The sequence below is a fragment of the Stegodyphus dumicola genome, chromosome 4, assembly GCF_044657685.1.
Source record: "Stegodyphus dumicola isolate Sdum_Otavi_A_Nest chromosome 4, ASM4465768v1".
NCBI classification, from domain to species: Eukaryota; Metazoa; Arthropoda; class Arachnida; order Araneae; family Eresidae; genus Stegodyphus; species Stegodyphus dumicola.
In genome coordinates this window covers 6,221,514-6,246,712 of record NC_140771.1, presented here as the reverse complement: position 1 = coordinate 6,246,712, position 25,199 = coordinate 6,221,514, and the positions used below count along the sequence as shown (strand labels likewise).

Genomic DNA, 25,199 nt, shown 5'->3' with positions numbered 1-25,199 from the left:
TTATTGCGTTGATTATGAAAATGGCTGACTGGTAGCTCCATTATTTCTTACTGAAAAAAGCACGTCATTCAAGAGCCAAAATTGAAGTGGCATGTAATATTTTTAGCTTCTTGGAGCTGTGCAATATCTATCCGAGTTTGCCTTGGAAATCAGCAAGTTGTCCTAAATCGATATACGTATATTGGAGCTTCATTCATCTTTTCTATATGCGTATCTGTATATTATCTCTTTTGTGTTTATTAAATATCAATTACTCCCTCTACGATTGGATTCTTAATATTCCTTATCTTAATATTTCTTAATTCGAAATTTTGTTACCACAGTCGTCTCAGACATAAACTAATAGGCCATTATCATTTGTCTATGTACACTACACGTTGCGTCTGTGGTGCTGCATTATGCAGTATACATATTATACGGAATATAAAACTTTCTTAAGAGCTTTTATTTTGTGCGCTATACAAATTATTGAAGCGCATATGTTTGATTTCAGTTAATATTAAAAAGATGGAGGTTTAAAAACACTTCTTAAAAATGAGAGGAATTTTGTTTCTCTAAAATCAAGGCCTTTAAGTACAACATAAAGCATAAAACAATCTAAGGGAAAGTAAAATACTGTTATTCCATTTGTGCTTATTTTAGGCAAAGCACACTAGGGCTATTTTCCTAAGGGTAGGGATGCCTTCTTGGAGGACTTTCTAACGGAAACTGGCTCGTATACACGTTACACATGGGGAAAACCACGAAAACACCCATGCAGCCAGCCCGTTCGCGGGATCCGAACCTCGGACCGGACTACCAGCGTTCAGCGACTTTACCGCTCGGCCGATGGTGGGCATGCTTATTTTATTCTGAGAAAGGTGTATTTTAAGCTAGTCTGTCATAATTGCGATCAATACATTTAGCTTCACCAGCTAAATGTATACATGATGTTCGAACATCACTCATTGGGAACGGTGACTGGTGTCAGGGGTTCATGTGGCCCCTCACCCTTCCCCATACCGTCTTGGGGTGCTCTAGCCCGTCCTCACCGTTGTTGCAATAAATAAGTTGTTGCAATAAATCAGATTTGAATCACATAATTTAGTAAGATTTTTATGACTGTTATTTTATTTTCTCATTTAGAACGTACTGTATAATTAAGTAAGTTTTTAACTTCTATTATTTTCCTTTCTCATTTTGAATGTATTGTGTGTTTTAGGTTCTCATGTTCTTAAGTTCTTATTTCAAGTCTCAAGTGCGTTTATTCGCTACTGAATTACGGGGAAGAAAATATAATATTGTTATATGTTCAACATTCACCATTAGTACATGGTGAATGTCGACATTGACCGGTGTAAGTCAGAAATAAGAGTATTTGGAAAATATTTCGGACATACACCAAGAGACTATGTCAATGTTGACATTCACCGGTGAAAGTCGACATTCTCCAGATTTCGGTGTTTCACCGTAACATATGTTTATATATATATCGTTTAAACTGTGCGCTATATTTAAAGATACGTATGTCTAAAATTAATATTATTGCAGTACAGCTCTTAACCACCTTATCTAAGCATCTTATTTAAGAAAACCCTTAATCTCTTTTATCAGTCATTATGTGCTGAGTGAAACGATAAAATGCCTAAAGAAGCTTAAAGAAAAATATAATGTTTGGGTAATTAATTAAAGTCAGATTGAATATCTTCAAGATCGTTTGCAATAGTTTAACAAATAATAAATTTACCATGCTCAAGATGTCAGGACTTGTACGTCCTTTAACTTGCTTCGGAAACATAACGTATCCTGAATAAGAACAGAGAGCTTACTAAAACTATGTTACAGATTGTGTGGAATAGACGACACAAGCAGGAAGGGTATACTGAACCCTTTATTCTCTATAAGATCACAGGTGCTCCCGCACTTCGGGATACAGAGACCAACCACTTGTTGTCTGAACGTAAAAATATAAAACTACTAAGTAAAACTCTAACTGAAAGCTAACTTTGAATTAGTATACAAATGCCTAACACTAAGACTGGCCTTTTTAAAAGGGTACGTATGTAGTACGCCAAACTGCCGAAACTACAATACGTTTTGAATATCAAGAGGACTAAACCTCTGGTCTTAAAGGCAAGCAGCAACTGATTGGAAACTCGTAAGAATGCAGTGACAAGCGGCTTGCTTCATCGCTTTCTCTAACTCTTGGCAAAAAGCCACAACTTAAATACTTGGACGTTAGCAAGTACAATTTGCATAAACAAGTTAAATAATTTAATTCTGGCCGGAAGTGGAAAATAAGAAAGATAGAAAAGTTTTAAAATAAAATAAACGTTAGTAAAACTGAGGATTCTTACAAAGAAACTATCACTTTTAATATATAACGAAAAGTAAGTTAAAACGAATTAAAAAAGTTATATTTTAAAAATTAACAGGAAACGTTTGCTGTCTTTTTTTAAATTAGTCCGGTGGATACACTACTTATAGATGTAGGAGAAACTAATCATGAAAAATTTACTCTGATATAACATTGCAGACTACTCCAATCACTAGCAATTTATGTATAACTTGAATATCGAAATTTTAATTATCGCCCTTTTAGACTAATTCCCTAATGAAGCTTTCAATGTCTTTCTAGAGGATCATATTCGAAAGAACTATTATGATCAGTTGTTCAAGAAGCGGCCTGATGCTGACCGAGAAAAGAATATGTCGGGCTGTGGTAAGTGATGCATGCATGTGTAGTATAAAAGTGCAAAAGATTTCTATTATTTAAACAATTTTTCAGCTTTGTGATATATATATATATATATAAATATTGTTCAAAACAATTAGTGATATTGGGATTTTGGATATAAACTTCTGATGAGGAAATGTTTTGTCACTGATGTATGATGTATAGGTATTATAAGATATGAGAAAAGAAAGCGAAGTAACGAACGAGGAGTCATTAAATGTTATTGAAGACATTTCTCTGTAAATAAAAAATGCTCCATTTGTACGTGTTATACAAACGAATAAAAATATGATTCATTTTTTGGGTACAAATGAGTTTCAAGAAAGGGTATGGTTTCCCTTACCGAAAGCAATGTCTCATACCTATGAGGAATGGAATCAATGAGTATTATCAATGAGTTCTGCAGAAAAGAGCTTTCAAACTGCTGATTTGTTTCTGGGCGTCATACACTACTACCAACCCTTCTCGATTAAATGTCCCAAACACATTCTTTTACGTTCATATCTGGCGACCATGCTGGCCAATCCATTCGAAGGATTCCTTCGTTCAAAAGTTCAATAGCATTAAATGACCCCAACACGTTCTTTTACGTTCATATCTGGCGACCGTGCTGACCAATCCATTCGAAGGATTCCTTCGTTTAAAAGTTGACTAGCTGAACACGACGGAGGCTCGCGTTATCATCCATGAGAATGAATTCATCCCCGATTGCTGCAGCGTAAAAGACCACAATAAGTCTGAGGATCTCATCCCTATATCGCTGAGCCGGTAGTGTCATATTCCTCATAATCTGCAGGTCGGTTGTGGCCATTGCTAGAAACACCAGCCCCGAACCCTCACTCCACCTCCTCCAAATTGGTCACTTTCATGCACAAATGCAGGTGTATTTAGTGTACCAGATTTTCTCCAGATGAGAATCTGACGAAGACTCTCGTTCAGTTCAGCATCGGCCTCCTCGTGGCGCTCGCTGTTAACTAAGTCGGTTTCGACTGGCATAGGCTAACGGTCCTGGACAACTAACTCTGTGGTCTGACTGTGCGGAATTACCGGAACCGACCATTTAAGGGAAGAGACCCGGGGTTCTTCCAGATCACTGGCTAGGTCTAGGCAGCTTTGGTTTGCAGAGCAAATAATCAGTCTTCACATAGATTAGAACCATCGTTTATTCGGAGGTCGGTTCGGGCTTGGCAGGGACCGTACCGGTACTGTCTTGTTTTGGGCCTTGGCTGTAGGGACGCTACATGGTCAGATTTCGATGGCCGTCCGAGGGGGTTGGTCCCTCTCGGTCGGTGTAGAGGGACGGACGATGTCTGGCTTTTGTAGTGTCTAAGAAATAGTACCGCGAGAGGGAGTGAGGACCCCGCTTGTGAGAATTGTAACGTTGGTAACATTGTGATTTGAGTAGTCGGCGTTGAGATCGGCCCTGTGGATATCTTAGTGACGGTCGCCCGTCGGTCTCTTCTCCAATGAATTTTGACTAGGGAATTTTGCTCCCTTTGCAGCGACCGGGAGGGGTGGCGCGGAACGGTTCACTAACATAGCAGATAAATTTACAATGTATTATACTAAGCTTGAACTACTTATTAGTCCATAGGGGCCATTAGCCCTGAAGGACTATTAATTTTGTTTTCAAATTTTACGTTGAAAAAATTTTAAACTGCGAATTTCTTTTCAAATTGTTGCCACCAAATATTATCGCCCTGTATTAAAGAAATTAAATAATGAAGAATCTGCATGAATGTATGTATGTTTCTCGCGCTGTAATAAACAACGTTACCTAGAGACATCCAAATTTGAATAACGCGATCCTCCATAGAATATGGGCACGTAGAAGTCCTAATTTGAATTTGAAATTTTTTTTATTATCGATTTCATATTTTTTAACACTTCAACGAATTTTTGATTAATATACTCAACAATTTCAAAGCGAGCAATGGCAACACTGTACGAGAAAAAAAGTAAAAACTATTCTTATCTTCAGCACGCGAGACTCTGTATTGTAAATTCTAAAGATATGCTCATTTTAAAATTATTTTGCAATATTGCTGTTGAACTGAATTTTGTGGTTTGAGTACGTAGAACATGATATTTAATAAATAAAAATAACAGACAAAAAGTTAAATAACGCCCCTTTCGATGTAATTTAAAATCTGAAAACTTTCAGATTTCTTTTTATTGTTATTTACTTTTACAATGAAAATGATATTTACAATAGTTTCAGAATAAATGTAAGGAATGAAATCATGAAACATTTATTTCTTTAAAACATAAAATACACAAAATATGTATTTCTTTAAAACTTCTTTGATTGCATTTTTGTCTCATCTCGAAAATCCGTAATTCTTTCAGTGATTGTAGTTGTTGTTGAAAATGCTTTTCATTTTATGGCATTGTATTCTTTCCGTTTCCTGAGAAATAAAATTTGAAAAACATTGTGCACAAAACGTACTTTACTGTGGGATGAATAATATGTATCTCGTATTACGAAGCTATATACTTTTATTCTGTTCAAACAAATTTAAATTGATCCGATTATGCATTATTCATTTCATTCTCGTTCTTTAATACAGTTTACGTTTAAAGTAACAATGGAAGGAGATTTTATTACTGTGAAGAATAAATTACGAATCTGTAAGAAAGGGAAATTTGTCTAACATATTTTTTATGTAAGTTTGTTGAAACGGGTCTCAGTATGATTCCTTGAATCTTTAAAGAAAGTAAGAAATAAAAAAGAAAACATTACAAAATAAAAAAAAACCTGAAAGATTTCAGATTTTAACAGTTGGCCAAAAGTGTTTATTAAGATTTTTTACGCATTCTACCAGTCTGCTCTTACCTTCCCACTTCTACTAACCCCCATTTTTTTTGTTATTTTAGCTTCGTACCTACGCCACACACAATTCAAGAGTAAAATTACAAAAATTTTTAAAGTAGTCTTGCAGTACATGCTTAGGATTCTCCATGCAGCATTATGTGCTGGTTTACAATTTTCTGTTCTTTTGTCTTCCCTCAGCTCACATTTCAGCGTCCAGTTATCTTACTAAGATGGCTTTACAAAACGTTTTTTTTTGCACTTATCATTATTAACGTCTTGTGTGTTTACTTTATTTATTAAATATCACATTCCTGGCACTTGCGCCATATAAAATTCGATTCAGCGGCAAAATCACAAAACATTTAAAAACAGCATATCTTTAGAATTTCTTATAGATAGTTTCACGCGTTGGAGATAAAAAATAATTTACTCCCTACAGTGTTGCCACTGCTCCGCTTGAAATTGCTGAGCTTTTAATAAAAAATTCGTTAAAGTTTTACAAAATATGAAGTAGACAAAAAAAACATAGACGGTCTCGCGCACAAAAATTCGTTAAAGGTTTACAAAACATGAAATATAAAATTCTAAATTCCAAATTCTGGATTCCAGGTGCCCATGTTCGGGTGGAGGACTGCGCTACTTAAAATTTGATGGCTCTAGGTACCTTTGCGTTTTCAAAGTGCGAGAAGAATACTTGCATTCATGCAGATTCTTCCTTATTTAGTTCAATTAAATATAACACAAGGCAATAATATTTGTTTGCAACAATTTGAAGAGTGAGACAACATATTCAAGTGTTACGACGGAAATTGCCGTTTCCTGACCATCATCCCTTTTGGCCTAACACGCCAGTTAACAGTTATGAAGCAGCTTTTTAGGCATTGTGCAATTTGATATTAATTAATGTTAAATTAAATAGTTTCTTTCACGTTTTTTTCTACTTCATATGTTTCCTTTCAGCACAAAAATACATGGTACACTGCGGAAAAAAAATGGGATAGTTCTATATGTCCCATTCTACTGGGCCAATTGACGAATTTCAACTTGCGGGTTTCATGTCTCAAAAGCGCGACTTCGGATATGTATTAGATTTATATATGGCATTGTTTTAATATAGGAATTTTGACAAAAATCGGACTTTTCCTGAAATGACATGCCAAGTTATTTCCATATTTCGATTCTACGACTTAAATTATGCCAGACTCCCAAGTCCTATAAAAATCGCAAGAGTACGTTTTAAAAAATTAACTCTCAAATTTTTAGCTCCTCAGCGTTCATTGAATTTGATATATATTATATCTGTTATATATTTGATATATATTAATATCTCTTTTTTAATTAACCTTACTTTATTTCTTCTTCCAAAATTCGAACTTTAAATCTTAATCCCAAATATAATTAGCACAATTTTTATGATTTGTTTTTAAATATTTTTTTATAATTTTTCGAAAGAATTTTTGTTTTAAAACCTATAAAATTTTAAAAAACATCTTAAAATATATGTATTTCTAAGCATATCTGCAAAACATTAGAGCTTTTAATGAAAAATTTCTGAAGATATACATGTATTTACATTTTGGCGCGTTTTGAAATTTGGTGTATTTAATATAAGAGATAATAACGAAAATGTGGTTTACTCATTGTTTTAAAATTATTTGAAAGAATGAAAGGTTTTTTTTCCCTCTCGTGCCTCAATGTAAAAAAAAGGAAAACAAATAATAATAATAATAAAATTCTGAAAGGTTTCAGATTTTAAATTACGTCCAAAGAGGCGTTTTTTTTTGACGTTTTATGTGTTACCTTCATTTATTAATTATCATGTTTTTTGCACTTAAACATTAAATTCAGTTCAACAGCAATGCCACCACCGATGTTTCCCACCAAAAATTACAAAGTTTAATATGTAGACATAATTTGAGTTGTAGAATCAAAATATCGAAAAAAAGTGTTATATTTCAGAAAAAGTCCGATTTTCGTCAAAATACCTATGTTAGAAAAATTGCTAAATATAAATCTAATATATATCCCAAGTCGCGCTTTCGAGTCATGAAAAACGCAGTTAAAATTTCGTCGGCCCAGTAGAATGGGAGATATAAAACAGTCGCATCCCCCCCAATCAGTGTAGATTTTTGATTTTTTTTTTTTTTTTTTTTTAGATTATTTGGGCTTAGATTTTATTATCATCAGCGAAAGGACATCGAACTATAATTTCATTCAATGCAGTTTTCTTTCATAATACAGGATTTCCAAGACTAGAAATGATTAAATTATTTGATAAAGAAAATACATTACATTGCTGTGATTGCATACTTTAAAATTTTAAAAAGGTTAAAGCACTAAATGAATAATCTATGTAAGGAGTTTATTTTGCATATTTCTAAGCTAGTGAGAAATTAGCAAATTTGAGATATACGTCTCATTACATATTCTTAGTCGTTTGAGTCGTTTTAAGTTTGTTCAAACGTCTTTAAAACACACGATCATACACAAAAAAAACTTACTTTAACTAATAGGATATAAAATATGTATTAAAATTATACCAGATAGAAAACCTCAGTGTAGAATGTATAAATCTGTCTCAAAGAAAATTTAAATTTTCATAGCAAAAAATTTTTTTCGAAGAGGGGAATGGAGCTCTGAAGAGTATATTGAATAAATATATTAAATTGCATTAAGTTATATTAAATTATAATTAACTTATATATAAATGTAAAATATTTTGTGATGAATTAATGCAGAATTAAATTATTTAAAAGGACAATTTTCTGATAGTAATGAGTTCGTCGAAAGAATTAATTTAAATATTGTAATTTAGTTCAATTTTAATTAATTATTGTGGTAACATGAAAAACCTTTCTTTGCAAAATTAGTTAAAATAAATATTAAGCATCTGCGGCGTTTTAATGGGAATATTATAAGAAATATTTTCTAATCTACAACTTTTTATGGATTTTTTAATGCAATTTTATCTCATATTAACATAACAATGAAGACATTTAAATTATGGAACGGAAATTCAAAGAATTACAGAAAAATAGAAGTTTTGCAATCAGACAAGATATAAGATAAAAGAATAACTAACATATAGCGAAAGTCATAATTGAATTTCTTCACAATAATTTTTAGACCCTAGAAATAAATAAATATTATTTTGCATCTTGCTTTCATATCAGATGGCAAAATGAAAACAAATGCAATTATTCAACCATAGGATTAGAAGGTATCTTTGCGAGGGAGAAATACTGCAAGTTTTTTTAATATTTTAAGTCTTTATTAATCATTGCTTATCTGTTCTTAATCTTTGATAGTCTCTTGATTTATTGAAGAGTCCCAGTAACTAATTACTGAAACAATATTAATTTCGCGGGGAGCTAAATTTTTAGTCCAAAGGGGCTTTGTCCCTGAAGGACTATTGTTTTCGTTTTGCGATTTTGTGTTTGTTTACTATAAATGTCCGTTTCACTTTTCAAACTGTTGCCACCCAATGTTAGAGTCCTGCATTATATTTGAAGAAATTAAATAATGAAAATCTGCATAAATGTATGTCTATTTCTCGCATTGTGATAAAATAATGGTACATAAAGCCATCGAATTTTGGATGACGTCACCATCCGACGAATATGGGCATATGGAAACCCAAATTTGAAATTTGGAATTTGTTTATTATCGATTTCATATTTTGTAAAACTTCAACGAATTTTTGACTAACAAACTCAAGGATTTCAAAGCGAGCCATGGCAAAGTTGTGCACAAAATCATTTTTATCTCCAGTCTCTGATTCGGAAATTCTAAAGCATATGCTCATTTTAAAACTATTTTGCGATATTGTTGTTGAACTGAATTTTGTGGTGGTGAGGCCAACACACCACGAAGGCATGCCAAGAAGGCGGGAGAAATACCGTCAATAGTTCCCCTTTTAAAGGGCGACTGGGGTTTTTAGAGGACCCAATCGCCAAATCCTGGGTGGGGAGAATTATCATCCACCACTCTTTTAATTAGGGTGCCAGTGTAGAGATATTAGGTATATTTTGAAGCAGGAGACTTGAAAAATGAGCAAATGCCTACGCTGGGAATCGAACAGCCGACCACTGGAATACGCGCCCAGCGTGTAGACCACAGCACCACGAAGACATGCTAGGAAGGCGGGAGAAATACCTTATAAGATAAATGGCTCTAAGTTATCTCACTATGGCATGATCACTCTAGCAGTGAGATAAATGGATAAATGGCTATTAATTTTTATCGTCAAATTTGGCAAGAAATCACCGAAATTCGCCATTCGTGGCCATTCGCCATTTGTTGGTCTATGTGGTCTGAATGTATATAATTGGCCTGAATTCCTATGTAATTGTAACAGTATCAGGCCTATATATGTAATTGTAACCGTATATGCCTTTCAGTAATTTTGAGAAATGAAAATTTCTCAGCGGCCGGGGGAAAACTATGTCAGACTGGAGCAAGCATCAGTTTACAGTTTTTAATTCAAAATTGACTTCTGAGTTTTGAGAGATCTCCGTGCGAGCTTCGCTCTTTATATGCGCTTTCAAATGAATTTTTGTATAATGTTCTTAGTAGTCTGAAGTAGTAATTACTGATTGTGCTCTGACATACTATCATTTAATTTTTTTAATTTTCTTTTTACCGTTGTGAATTGGGTCATCGTAACATAATTTCAATCAAACCAAAATGGTGAAGAGATGCTTTACGAAAAGGGGAGTACATTCAAATGACAACTCATAGATAACGGAGCAGATGATTAGTGTAGTTATAACTGTAACAACAGTAATAACCCAAGTAATTGAACAGTAACAATTATAACCCTAGATAACTACTACAACTATAATAGCCATTGCAACTATTCCAGGCAAATCAACTAAGGTACCAGAAAATTGAGTCATGTAACTCTCTACCCAGACTAAGCTAGATAGTATTACAACAAATGAAAAATTAACGTTAGAAAAATAACTCGTCTCGTAGAATAGTAACTGGACTGTAAGAGCAAAAAGGAGTGTAATTTAAGCTTATTACTATCCATATTGCATGCACTTGTTAAAAATAATGTTGTAAAGCGGTTAAAAATAACACAGAAAATTCAGTCAATGTGTAACTGAATATCAAGTTTGATTATCTCAGTAATAATACTGTAAATATGAAATCAGATAACGTTTAAATGTGCCCATAACTAGAATGATTATATCTAAGTATCTCATGTAACTTATACAAGACAATATTTGTAATTAACATATTTCTATGCTTATACACAGGCCTTGTATTCCCATGTAATATTTATATTTATGTATGGAAGACCAGGATGACTATTAACACTGCAAGACCTTTACAACAAAGTCAAGGTCAGTGGTTATCCTAGGCGGCGCTCAAGTCCCATTCAATCCTGTCAAAGGGGACTGATAGAGTGAACGGAACACTCTTACGAATTTATACGATGCAACCGGAATGGGGCTCAGAAGCAAAGTTGTTGTCGAATTCTTTTTTTGTCTGAGCTTTCTATAAATCCCGGGGGGGGTAACTGTAAGTGTTGCCCACGCTTGGATGGTCTCCGGAGTCTGTACGTTAATTACCGAATGATACAAACTGAGCCCGGTGTTTGTCTCTGGTGCTCTGTGTAGGATTATATAATAAAAAAAAGTTTTTGTTTACAGAACCTGGCTGAATCCGTTATACTTAAATTCTCTACCTTATCTTGAAAAATCGTGCGAATGGAGTTATATGTCTAGACCAGTATGTAAACAAATAAAGATCCATGTTCACTTTTCTCGAAGCCTTGCATGTGATTTTATTATATGCATATACTATTATTATTCAAATTTACATAGCCGGTGCTAAAGCGGACTTCTCTCTGATTGATTAGGTAAATTGTTTAGATTAATTCACACTATCATTATGCCAATGCAATTCGCTTTGAAGGTTTATCAATTTTAATTTTTGACATCAGTCTGTATTAGTTATTCAATGAATATTTAATCTATGTTTGCATGTTAAATTCTATTGTTATTACTAATGTCATTTGTTTGATGTAATCAGAACAAGCCCACGAATTATTATCGTGGCAAGGACAACAATATTGCGTCTGGTCATTGTCCAGATCCTTGAGCACAATATAGGTGACAGTGTGACTTTATGATGAATTCCACCCTCAGTTTTGAAGGATAGCACCCAGAGGTGGGCCAAAGAGTCTCCTACCCCTTTCCTCTAACACCAAACTCTTTCGTTTCGCCTCATATTTAGAGTGCTCCTATGCCGCACAGACATTATACATTTACAAAACATACATCCTTCTCCGGAATTCGAGCCCGGGCTCTCCGGTACTGCAGTCAGCGTCGTTAACCACTTTCCCATCTGAACGGCACGTTTAATTCTGAATTGATGAATGCGAATTACCGTAAGCCAGTTAATTTCAACTAGGCTTAATAACTTCATACATTAGCGGTAGTCGGAGAGCAGTATAAAATAGTTGGCGATTTGAATCAGATGCGAAAAAATATTAGAAATTATGGCAGTATACTATAAATATTTGCACTTGGTGGGCGATAAAACAATAATTAGATGAGTTTCAATTCATCCGATCTCATTAAAATATGTTATCGGGAATCTTAATACTTTTCTTTAATCTAAATACTTTCATTTCCTCCTCAAAAATAAGTAATTTAATAAATATGCAAATAAATAATACCAATCATAAAGAATTGTATTTTTTTAGAAATATGTATGTTTGAATATAATTGTAATTATATATAATTGTACACTCAAACAGTTTTATTTAATTTTCCAGAATTACGAGCGACTCCAGAACAATGTCGTTGTTCCAAGAAAAGTCTCTTCTGTAATCACAGGGGGCTTAGACAAGTTCCTCTGCTCTTGCCACAGAACGTGCAAGAACTGTAAGTAACATTTAAATTTATGAAGAACTCTATCCATAGTTCTGAATAATGTGTTTATTTCAATCATAATTTCAATTTACAGAAACGAATCCTGAAAGAAAAAATTGTATTAAGGATACTCATACACCTTAAAACCCATAAGATCTTCGAATATGGGACTGTTGCAAGAATTGAGATAACTTATTTATTTTAAAAGCAAATTACTTCCAACGTTTTACAGCCGGCTACATAATATAGCTGCTTTCTGAAATAGTAATCAGAAAGTTCGTGTTGCCACAAATATTTTTATAATTTAATTCGTTTTGTGAGAAAAATGTTTCGTCATGTTTCCACCTTGCGCGCACAGTTTAAAACATTCTGTTGCGTAATTGAATTCCATATTTAATATATAGCTTTTGTAACATTTGGAAACTATCGTGAACCAAAATTTATAAGAATTTCATGTTAAATTTTTATTTGATTTGATTTTGAGTTTATAAAATATATTTTATTTAAAAATTCTGTAATGTTTTTATGCATAAAATGTTTTAATACTAAAATATTCATCAGATATTTGGTTCAGTTAGAAAATAGTGCCCGAATAAAGAATTTCATCCAATTTCAAGTACGTACCATGAGCCATTTTTAAAATATCATGTACGCAAGGTGGAAACAGGACGAAAAATTTTATCACAAAGCAGATTAAATTATAAAAATATTTGTGGAAACACAAACTTTCTGGTTTACTAGTTTCCAAAGAAGCTATATTATGTAGTCAGCTATAAAAAGTTGGAAGTAATTGCTTTTAAAAGAAATAAAATATCCCAATTCTTGCAACAGTCACGTATTCGAAGATCTTAAGGGATTTAAGGTATATGAGCCACTTTTTTAAATTAGATTATTTTTTTGTTTAAAACAATTCACTCCATGAAATAAAGTCATGGACTAATGGCAGTTTCCCAAGTAAGAATGAAAAACATAGCTTAAGCTTTTCTAGTAAATCTAACTTTTTGCGATGCAAGTTTTAGTAAACTTCTTGTAAATCACGTCAAGCAAGTAAGTGTCCGGAACTTCAAAAATCAAAATTACTTAAAAAAAGATGAATAATATATTGTCTAGAAATCTGTCATATTTTCGAAAAATGGAAGCCTAGCTACGGAATTTAGCTTTTAGTCTTACCTCCATTTATTTTTTTGAAGGAAAAATGCAGTTTGTTAAATCAAAGTTTTAGAACTTCGAACACGTTTGCAAAATCTTTAAGCCTTTTCAAAAACCATTCGACAATATAAACTGTGATAGTTATATTTAAAGTTTAAGAAATAGTGTAATAATACTGCTTAAAGTTTTACTTTAGCCTCTTTGGCTGTACCTTTTTGGATCTGTTATGAAGTTTATTTTAAGTTAATAATGAATTTAATTTAAAGCTAATATTTTATGCAGACATATTACTGCTTTTAACACTTGAAATTATGATTTTATTGAAGTATGAATATGGATTTTATTTCAAGGAACGCGTATATGTAAATTATTATATTTTTAATACACTAAAGTAAAATAGATGGTAACAGATTAAAGTTAAAAGCAGAAACTTTCGGAAAAAGATTTTGGTATGGCTTATTAGCAAATATTTAATTGAAGGTGTGAAAAAAGAATCTGAAAACTTTCGGATTTTATATGACTCCGAAAGGGGCGTTATTTTCACAGAGAATTAAAAACGGGATTTGAAAAGTGATACAGTCATTCGATGCAAAATACCTTTAGACACTGTAACGTCTTTGCGTTTCTACGCTACTAACATACTGCTAGTAAGTTTCTTTACATTTCTTAAATGTGAAGAAACCTCGCGCATAAAATATCCGTGCTTGAGGAGTCACACGATGTTCATGTTAATGGAAAGTTTTGAAATCGCTGAGTTTGTTGTTCAATTACAAAATATGAAATAGATAAAACAAGTTCCAAATTTGGGATTCCAGATGCCCATATTCGAGTGGAGGACCACGTTATTCAAAATTTGATGTCTTTAGGTGCGGTTGTTTTTTCACAATGCGAGAAACATACATACATTCATGCAGATTCCTCGTTATTTAATTTCTTTAAATATAATACAGGGCTCTAATATTTGGTGGCAGCAATTTGAAAAGGGATTCAGAGTTTTACAGTGAGCCAAAGCAAAATGCCAGAACGAAATTAAAAGCTCTTTTGGGCTAATAATTTTATTCTGCGCGAATTAAAAAAATATAGTAATTAAATAGGAATGCAAATGCAAATAATTTGCTTAGTTTAAATGTTACACATATGCTGATCCAAACTATATCTACCCAATGCTTTAACGAGGATAACCGATAGTTGGTGCACTGTACAGTTTTGTGCATTCATATTTCAGATTATGATAAAGAAATTTATGAAATTACAATAATAAAAATAGTCCAATAATTAAATAGATTATTTAGAGAATATGCATTACTCGTAATCATCTTTAATCAGTTTCAGAAATTATTCTTTTACAACCTTTGTAGAGTCATTAGGTTAATTGGAAGCAGAAAAGATGAAAAATATGCAATCGCCTTCGCCGGGAATCCAACCACGGACCTCTGGAATACCGACCCAGCGTGCAGAACCACTACACCACGAAGGCACGCTAGGGAAGTGAGAGAAATACCTTATTTACTCCCCTTTTTAAAGGACGACTAGGGTTTTAGGGAACCTAGTCGCCAAATCCGGGGTGCGGAGAGTCATCATCCACAACCCTTTTAGTTCGGGCGCCACTTGTAGAGTCATTAGGTTAATTGGAAGCAGAAAAGATGAAAAATATGCAACCGCCTTCGCCGGGAATCGAACCACGGACCTCTGGAACACCGGCTTAGCGTGCAGAACCACTACACCACGAAGGCACGCTAGGGAAGTGGGCGAAATACCTTACACCTTAATCTTTTTAATTTCATTTTAGAAGGCCATAGCTTTTCTAATCTCTGTTAACCAGTGTTAACAAAGAACTGTCGCATCTAAATATTGTTAATATAGGGTTATTTGCAAACTGAAACATTTGAAAGCTCTTAAAAAGTAAACTAATACTAAATACACTACTAATACTAAATTTTATTACTCTGAAATACATGTGAAAACATTAGGTGTTTTTTGTTCCCCCACAAACATTAAATGTGTTCACCTTTGCTCAACTGTTGGACGTCTATGCGTCCTTGGTAGGATTTACTTGGACATACTAGAAAGAGAGCTAATTCCCCAGTTGAACTGAGAACATAGAACAACTATCTCTTTCAATGAACATTTGTCTGTCTCTTTACAGCAGGGACCATTATTAATATTTACCGAAGTATGTCAGTCAATAAGGTTTGCAAAGACAGATAGATGTATTGGCGAGTGGGATTGAATCAAAATTTCCCACTAAAGTGGATTAGACGAATGGAATGCTGCATTAATACGATACCACTCCAGTCTTCCGATTTCGCATATGCTCTTTTATTGCGGGATGTTTTCAAAGACATTATTCTTGTGCTTCCGTTTCCTGCTGATATCCAGGATCTTCGAAACAGTTTCACCAATCTGGTTGATCATAATACACTGACACGCTTGTGGGACTCATCTTACAGATCAGATGGTCACTATATCAGCAAAATTGGGCATATTAAGGATTATGAAATATGTAACAGACACTTGAATACTTTGTTTTAGTATAATAAAATTTGGTATCGGTAGCCTGTTGTATTTGTTATGAATAATCTTTCCCGAAATCATGAGGCATATATGTAACATAAAGTGCAGTTAGAAAGGCACCATGAGCATATTAAAATAAACTGAGAAAATATTCAGAATTTTAATTGCAAATTCGCGGCAGATATGTGCAAGGGCTGCGTTCTCATTTTTCAAATCATATACTTGTCAATCAACACCATCGTACAGATTTTAGATTGTTGTCGGATATTTACATATTTTATGTGATGGCACATGACTTTTGAAGTTTGTAAATGCTATTACTTTCAGGGCGTCTTTTTTTTTTTTTTTTCAGATTTCGAAATCATTTCAAAATCGCTTCCGATCAGTCGAAAAAATGTTTCAAATTATTTCAAATTCGGCTTGATTATTTTATTCGCAGTCCGTGGCTCTCTCACGGAACGTTTTGGGAAGTATTTCTTTTTATTTAAAAAATTTATTTACTACACAAAGTAACACATGTTGATCCAGTTACCAGTTTTTGGTCTTCCGATCATCTTATCAAAAGGATTTCAATATTTTACAAATGCCAACTAAGCAAAAGTATTCTGTTTATTTCAGGGATTTATCTGGAAATAAATTTCATATTTTACAGAAGACAGATTTTCCAGAACTTCGTAACCTGGATACACTGTAAGTTAAATTTTCTTTCTATTATTTATTTTCTTTAATTTTACCTTTCTTCTAGTTAAATAATGTCACTGAACTAGAATACCTCAAAAATCTAGACTCATTAAATTAACTGTTTATACCTTAAACAAGAAGAGGCCAGTAGCAAAGTATTATTAAAGATTATGTAATCTGTATATGTATGGCATAATAAAAGCAAAGGAAAAACCGCAGCAGTGATGATGTGTAGTTATCCTATATTGAAGAGGAAGTATTCTGATTGCGTCGTAAGCTAATGTGTTGACTTCGTAAATAAAACTCGGAAGTCGAGGCGATTTTAATTCCATTTTTATTTCCAGTTGACATTATGTGGCCACAGATCCGTTGGCACCCTAGTCGGGCCTGTTCAAGAACATTTATATTATTGATATTATTGCAATAGGGAGCAGGGTAGCAAATTGTGTCCAAGCACAGCACAGACAGAAGCTGAAGTGCGTAGTTATCCAAGACGGAAGCACGCGAAGAGAAAGGTTTCGGTTTAAAATGGTAGTTTCAGTTCCCAGTTATTACGTCATCAGAGCTGCGCAGGCCATAGAATGATCTAGAAATGACGCAATCTAGAGAAGTAAGTTTTAGAATAGAGAGGGAGAATGAATTTTTTACCGTTAGTTTAATTTATAATTTTGATTCACATATTTTTTATCTTACATAGTCCTCCCCCCTTCAAAGAGAAAAAGGCGTGGCGACAGAAAAGCCTTTTTAGAATTAGCAAATTACAGAATTAGCAAAACTAGGTAAATACAATAGTGAGAAAAAATCACAAAATTTTGATATAAATAATTTTTTAAAATATAAAACCTTACATGTATACAGATTATGTAACCTGTACAAGATGTATACACAGATTATATAATCTGTATATATAATATCTTGTATAATCTGTCTGATTATATAATTTGTATAAAAGTATGGTGCACAGCCCACTGATAATGATGGAATGAAATAAAAAGAAATGTGTGTGTTCAAAATTCATTAGCCATGAATAAAATTATGTGTGTTATGTGTGAAGTTTACGGTTACGTCTGTCTTGAAATGTCATCTTTCTAACTAACGCAGTAAATCCTCTCCAAGTAATAACGCAGAGAATCATCGTCAATCCATTGCAGCATTCTTCAAGTCATCCTATTACATATATTAAACTTATATTTGAATCTTCAGAAGTTTCCAAAATAGTTCAACATTGCATAACAAGATATTAAAATATTTTTGATTGAATTCATCGCTTTCTTGGCAAAGCTACATTGTGAAAACTGGTTAGTAATTACCTTAAAACTATCACTTGAATCCAGGGAAACACTGACAAAGATTATCTGTACGTTCCCATATATCTTAGCTGTAGCTTTACCTTTCAATACGTCCTGTAACTGCTGTTGATTATAAGAAAATACAATCTCAAACTGTAACAAACTCATCTCCATTTTACATAGCAGCATCCAAATATTTCAGGAACATATGTTTCTGTTGTATACTCTTAAGCAAATCGGAAAAAGGATAATCTTGAGTAATAGCATCAAACTGCACATCGCCATAATAATCCACAGATGGCTAGTTAAACGACTGTAATTTTTAACTGTTATAAATAGACGATTTACTATTCAATAATGTAGATAATAAGTTTATAACAAATCGAATTATAACAAATCAGATTAGGGTATGTTGTCTGTGTTCGTTCACCTTACTCGTTATAGGTAACATCTCCACTTGTTTCGATAATCCGATCTCATCATTTCAGTTCGCCTTCCACTGCTTAATGGAACGCTTATTTTATAGCTCTACCTAATGTAATCAGTGATTTACGTCTCGTAGAACATCTATAGATAACCTCTTCAGACACATCACTAAATTAATCAGCGTAAATGCAGATCCTGAAGGAAACTGCTTGAAAACATGTTCCAAAAGAAAATACCATTTTTTTAAAATACTGCCTATGCATTCTGTTTCCAGTTATTTTATAGATGATGATGTAGTATCTCTTTTATTTTCCATTATGGCAAAATGATAATACCCATAACGGCTTTGATAAGATTAGTGTAGGCAGGTAACGTGATGATTTTATTAATGTCTTTATTACAGACCTTGCAAGATCAAAGGCTGCCTCCTGGGCATTATTCTGAACGAAGTGTGAATTACACAACCGTTGAAAATTTATTTTAACTAAATCCTATATTTATCACATTTTTCCCAAATTTTCTTGCCGGTAATTTAAAGAAAATTAATTTTTTTCTACAGTAGTTAAATTAAAGTACTGTCGATAACTTCTGCGCTGAGCATAAAATACTTTTGTTGGGCGTTGGTTACAGAAAAGCGAAAAGAATGAAAAGTAAGTTCTCAAAAGCAATTAAATAATAAAATTTTCTTCGCTGGCGTCTTTTTGTTTCATAACAGAATACAATTTTGAATACTCCCATTTCTTTGAATATATCAAATTTTTATTTTTTACTAAAATAACTTAATTCATTTCTGATAATTGTAAAAAACATCCATCATGTACTCAAACTGTCGCTACATAAATGAATTGTGTTGAATCTTGTGTATCGCACATACAGGCTTTTATGATCATTGGGCACATTCAGTTTCATTAAGAAGTTATTAAATAGTTTCGGTGAGAAGAAATAGTTTTACAGGTGCGGAAAATGGCCATGCAACTGTAACTATAATCACACAAAAATGCTTAAGTATGTGGAAATTTCAGCGAAATAGAAAATTTCAGAAACGAAAGGCTTAAATAAAATCGGAAAATGGAAATTGTTTTGAAGACAGGAAATAATTTTGTAAATTTTGTAAATAATCCATATTTAGTAAATAATCTGATTAGTGTGTCTAATTTGGTTAAAATCGATTAATTATTTAAAACATTTCTTCTAAACAGACGTAAAGATGTACTACAATTTAAATGGTAAATAATTCCTATTTCTATACATGAACAAAAAAAGAAAGCTGTGAGTTAATATTTTATTCCATCAATTCGAGGTAACGCTATTTCGATGAATATAAGGATAGTTTGTGAGATCACATCTGTAGAATCAATATTTATGATTATACTTTTTTTTTGTTTCTAGGTATCTCAAACTGCCCATTTCTAAGATCTAATTAAAAGTTTTTACCTTCCAACAACCTTTTCTACAACCATCTCTGTTAACTTGACCAATCATCTTTAAATTTTCTTAAATGGTCGACCAGGATGCGTTAAGCTCATTCGACAACTCTTTAATCATTTGATAAGGATTTGCTTCTACTTCTGCTTGTAAAAGCGTCATTAATATGAGACACTGATATTCCTAAACGAAACAAATCCCCACAATTCAAACTTACCCAACTTGAACCTACCAAATTACCTTTGGTATTTACGGGTATCTAATGGAGCTAGATAAACGTCATAGATGTTTTTTGTAGCTTTTGTTACATAATATGGTAGCAATAATACGATTTGAAAAAAACCTGCTCATGCAGAGGTTTGCATAAACCTCTATTTCGCGTAACTAATTTTACATAATATCCGCTCAGCTCAGCTGAAAGTTGCTATGCCAAAGAAATAAAAAGTATGCTCCCTTCTCAAGTATTATAACCATTCATTATCTTGTTTGTGCAGTACATACTGCTGACAGCTCGCCCTCTTATTCGCTATCGTAATAATACCATTTTGCATAAAGGTAGCACCGTTTACCAACAGTGCTACCTTTACAAAACTTTACGTTTACCAACAGTGCTACTTTTACAACATGCAATGTCGGATATGCAACTGTTCTGGTTTCTGACTTGGTATTTCAAATAGAGATACTAAGCATAAAAAGCAGAACTGATATGTGAAACGAAAGAAAGGAAGTAATTCTTCATTTGGCAAAATTAGCTTGCGCATCTTCAGCGTATACAATCAGCTGGTGAGTGTTCAACAAATGTTGATCTCATTGCAGAACATGAAAGAGACTACCCTTCTTTGGATAAGAAAAAAGAACTATTATGAAAAATGACGTCTGAGATAGATGAAGAGTTAACGGAACTTGGCAGCGTTCATAAACAGAATTGTCTCAAAATTGCTCTTCACGTGCAGCATATACAAATTTGCATGATTCTAAACAGTTTCTTTTTTATTTATTTACACTTCGCAAAATGAAGCAAGGAGTTTGAATTCCTGAGAGTTTATTTCAAGAAGCCTTGTTTTCTCTTCCGAAGTTCTATGTTATATTGAGAATTCCTCTTAAATATGAATTTCTCTGATTTATGTTCATCATAAAATAAAATACAAAATACTTTGTACATTACGTATAAGAAAAAAATAACCAATTTTAAACCTGCAGATCAATAAATTGAAACAAATATTTAAACAGCAGAGCGAAGCGAGATAATTAAATTTATTCAAAACTGCTGAATCCAAATTAAATAACTAAATACTAAAGGTAAGTGAATAAACTTATTTTTCTTAAAGGTTATTTTTTATCGACGGACCAGCTTCACTGCTTCGTTTTTAATTATTTTATTTAGAAAAACATCATATACAAATATTTACAGTGAAGCAAAATACAATTTAATTGTGAGCTTCGGTTACAAGTAATTGCTCACGTCAGAACGGTTACATTTCTTCTTCAAGTCTGCTGCCTCAATCGTAGGAGGCAATAATTTGGCGAGATTCGTTGGCGTAAAATGCGCCAACATCCCGCCTGGCCTTGCTATGTTCACATGCAAGAACTTAACATAAATTTAATTATGAAATACCAGTATTAAAGTTTCAGTTATTCATGTAAACAATAAAATATGTATAGAAAAATATAAAATAAGTGAACAAAACATGAATACAAAATTATTGAGAAAAATAATTTTCAATATAATTACTAACAACTGAGTAACATAATTCACAACTTGCTAAACTTCAATAGGCAATACAGCTATTTTATTAATTGTCCTTTTAAAGTCCCCTGTTTTGGTACGAACTTTTACAACACGGACTTTTCCATCAGAACCGTGGTACAATGATGTTATTCGCCCTAAAAGCCAATTGTTAATTGGCAGAAAATCTTCTTTAATCAAAACCATTTGGCCGATCATCAGATCATTTTTTTCAACCATCCATTTTGATCTAGATTGTAAGGTATTCAAGTAATCAGACTTCCATTCCTTTTCAATTTCTTTTGGTAAAGGTTCCTCCCACTGAATTTTTTCATTCCAGAGATCTTGGATGAGGCATTTAACTCGAATGGTGAAAGGCGAAATTAATCCTAAAGGATCAAATATCTTCCCTATTGCTTGAAGTAAGAAGCGTTTCGTATTTTTGTCCATAGAAAGAAATTCCAAAATATTTTTAGTATCCATAGTTAAATAATCTTCGTGCGTCTTCCAAGAAAGTCCCAAGATTTTAGTTTGGTGTGCGCCCAAGCTGAGAGTAGCGTCTGCAGGATAGGTATCGAATTCTTCATTCTTCCATTGCTCCATTAATTCAGCATTATTGCTAATCCACTACCTGAGGACCATTCCAGCCTCTTCCATAATTTTCTTGGCATTTTTAGATACTTCAAGTGCTTCTTCAAAATCCTCACTTCCAGAAATGAGATCATCTACATAAAAACACTGGTCTAAAATTTCAACTGCTTCGGGAAAATCTTCCTTGTATTTTTTAATATGATGTCTAATAGTAGCTGCTAACAGGAATGGGCTCGAACTGACCCCAAAATTTACTCGATTGAAACGGTAAATCTGTAAATTGGGCCTTTTATCAACACTTGGATCATCACTACTCCAAAGAAAACGAACTGCATCCTTATGTTCATCAGAGAGGCATATCTGCAGAAAAGCTTGTTTAATATCTGAACAAAATGCAATTTTGTTCAATCTGAAATTAATTAGTAAATCCAAAAGATTTGGATTTAAGTTAACCCCTGGCCACAAGCAGTCATTTAAAGAAAGTTCATTATTTTGATGACTACCCGCATCAAAGACGATCCTAGTTTTCGACGTTAAACTACTTTCTTTCCGCACAGCCTGATGAGGCAAATAATATATAGGCTTGTTTAAAGCATTTTCTTTTGTATCAGGATTTACGATGCTGATTATGCCTTCTTTTAAATAATCACAAATAATTTCACGGTATTGTTGATGTAACTCAGGATCATGACTAAATCTTCTCCACAAATTCTGAAAACGCTGCCGCGCCAAGGAATAATTATCAGATAATTCTTCATAATGTTTCCTAAAAGGTAGTTGTACTACATAACGTCCATTTTTAAATTCAACGGTGTCATTAAAAATTTCCATTGCCTGATCCTTTTCATGCAAAACTGGATCATCGCGAATACCAAGTCCCTCTAAATCAAAGAAAAGTTTTAAAGTATTTTGAAGAGAGTCATTTTGCACAAGAAAACAATGTCCCTGATAAGAAGGTTGTATTTCGTTAAGCTTCCCGCATGCGATCCATCCGAATTCAGACTCTTTAAATAATAAATCATCATTTATTTTATACGTATTATTTTTCAAAACCTTAAAAAATAAATCAGCGCTTATCAGGGCATGTACCTCTGAAGCTTCATAAAATGATTTATCAGCTAAATTTAAAAATTGTGGAATTTCTACTTTCGAAATATCTAACGTAGTACACGGAGTTAGTCCTGTTATCTTATTTACAATCAAGAATTCAACTGGTTCATTAAAGGTACATTCTTCATTTGAAATAAATGTATTCACTTTCCATTTAATATTTTGAATTGATCCATTAAGACCTGTAACAGGCATTTTAATTTTCTCCCTTTTTATTCCTAAGCATTCACTTATTTTATCTGTAAGAACACATATATTAGATGCGCTGTCTAAAATCGCACGGATTTTTATTCTTCGATTATTGGCGTCACGGACATAAATCTCTGCAGTAGAAAAAAGTACACTTTTTCTTTTTTGTTTATTCTTGTTACTTAAAACACTCAACGCTTTCAATTCTGAGTCACCTTTTCCAGCGGCGGCATCGAGCTCAATTTTGTTTTGTCTAGGAGTCTTCGAATGACCTTCATTGTCCATGCATATTAATTTATTATGTTTTTCCCCGCAAGCGCATTTAAATTTCGAGAGACACTGACTTTTCTTATGATTTTGCCTTAGACATAATTCGCAGAGTTTATGTGAACGAATTAATTTTAATCTTTCATGAACACTTAACTTTAAGAATGTATCGCAAAGGAAAATAGGATGAAGGCTCCTACACACAACACAGTTTTTATTTTTATTTTCATTTGTCAAAAGAACCTTCGATTTATGGGAAGGAGTGGAATTCTTGTTTATATTAACCTTACTTCCGGGTGTAATATTTCTATTTATAGATAACAAAACTGATTCACGCTGTTCCAAAAATCTAATAGACTCGTCAAATGTTGGAACTACTTTCGATTTGTGAGATAATTCAAAATTTTTTCTAGATTCTTTATCTAGTTTTTGAAGAAGAATATTTATTAGAAAAACATCACATAACTTGTTCTGTTCATATTTTAATACTTTCAAAGCGCGTAAATTCTTTTGTATACAATCAATCATACTTCTGATATCTTTCGCATTTTCGGATTGAATCTTTTCAAAATTTAAAATATTCTGCACATGAATGTCAACAATCAGACGTTCATTATCATAGCGAGATTCTAAAGCATTGTACAAAGATTCAAAATTATCAAAGTTACTACTTAAATACTTAGCATCATTAGTAAGACAAGATCTTAGATAATACAATTTCTGTGAATGACTCAGCTGAACATTATTTGTAATTAAATCATCAAATTGAGTTTTAAATGAACTAAATTCTTCATATTTTCCTGAAAATTCAGGCAAAACTAACGCTGGGATTTTAGTTTTGATTTGAAAATTTTCATCTACATTACTTTCAGTAACATTTACTGCTTTTGCAGAATTTAACTTATTGTAAGAATTAATGAGAATTTCAATTCTTACCTCCAATTTTTCCAGACGATCATCACATTGGTTTAAGTCGTCATCAATTTTGGTCAGATCATCATCTTTCATTTCACTTTGTGCGTAGCACGCACTTCGTAGTTCATCAACTTTTTTTTGAAGAACTTGAATGTTTTTTAGTTTAACTTTTTTAGTTCAACTAAGTCCACATCACTATTTGCAGTTTGCACAAAAGTTTCGAATCTAGTTATTTTCCCCTTTAGGGATGCTTTGCTTTTCATTAATATATCCATACCGCTGAAGTAGGCTCCAGGGTCGACGGAGCCAGATGAATAAACTTATTTTTCTTAAAGGTTATTTTTTATAGACGGACCAGCTTCACTGCTTCGTTTTTAATTATTTTATTTAGAAAAACATCATATACAAATATTTACAGTGAAGCAAAATACAATTTAATTGTGAGCTTCGGTTACAAGTAATTGCTCACGTCAGAACGGTTACATTTCTTCTTCAAGTC

General features: G+C 32.9%; 1 protein-coding gene across 1 annotated transcript in view; it reads left to right on the top strand.

Moving 5' to 3' along the window:
• LOC118182376 (uncharacterized) overlaps nt 1-25,199 on the top strand; it is a 347,901-nt gene that overhangs the window by 213,706 nt on the left and 108,996 nt on the right. Inside the window, exons 5-7 of the mRNA XM_085814501.1 lie at nt 2,618-2,701; nt 12,322-12,430; nt 16,700-16,771. Coding sequence (XP_085670627.1) covers nt 2,618-2,701; nt 12,322-12,430; nt 16,700-16,771 — 265 coding nt within the window. The remainder of the gene's footprint in view (nt 1-2,617; nt 2,702-12,321; nt 12,431-16,699; nt 16,772-25,199) is intronic.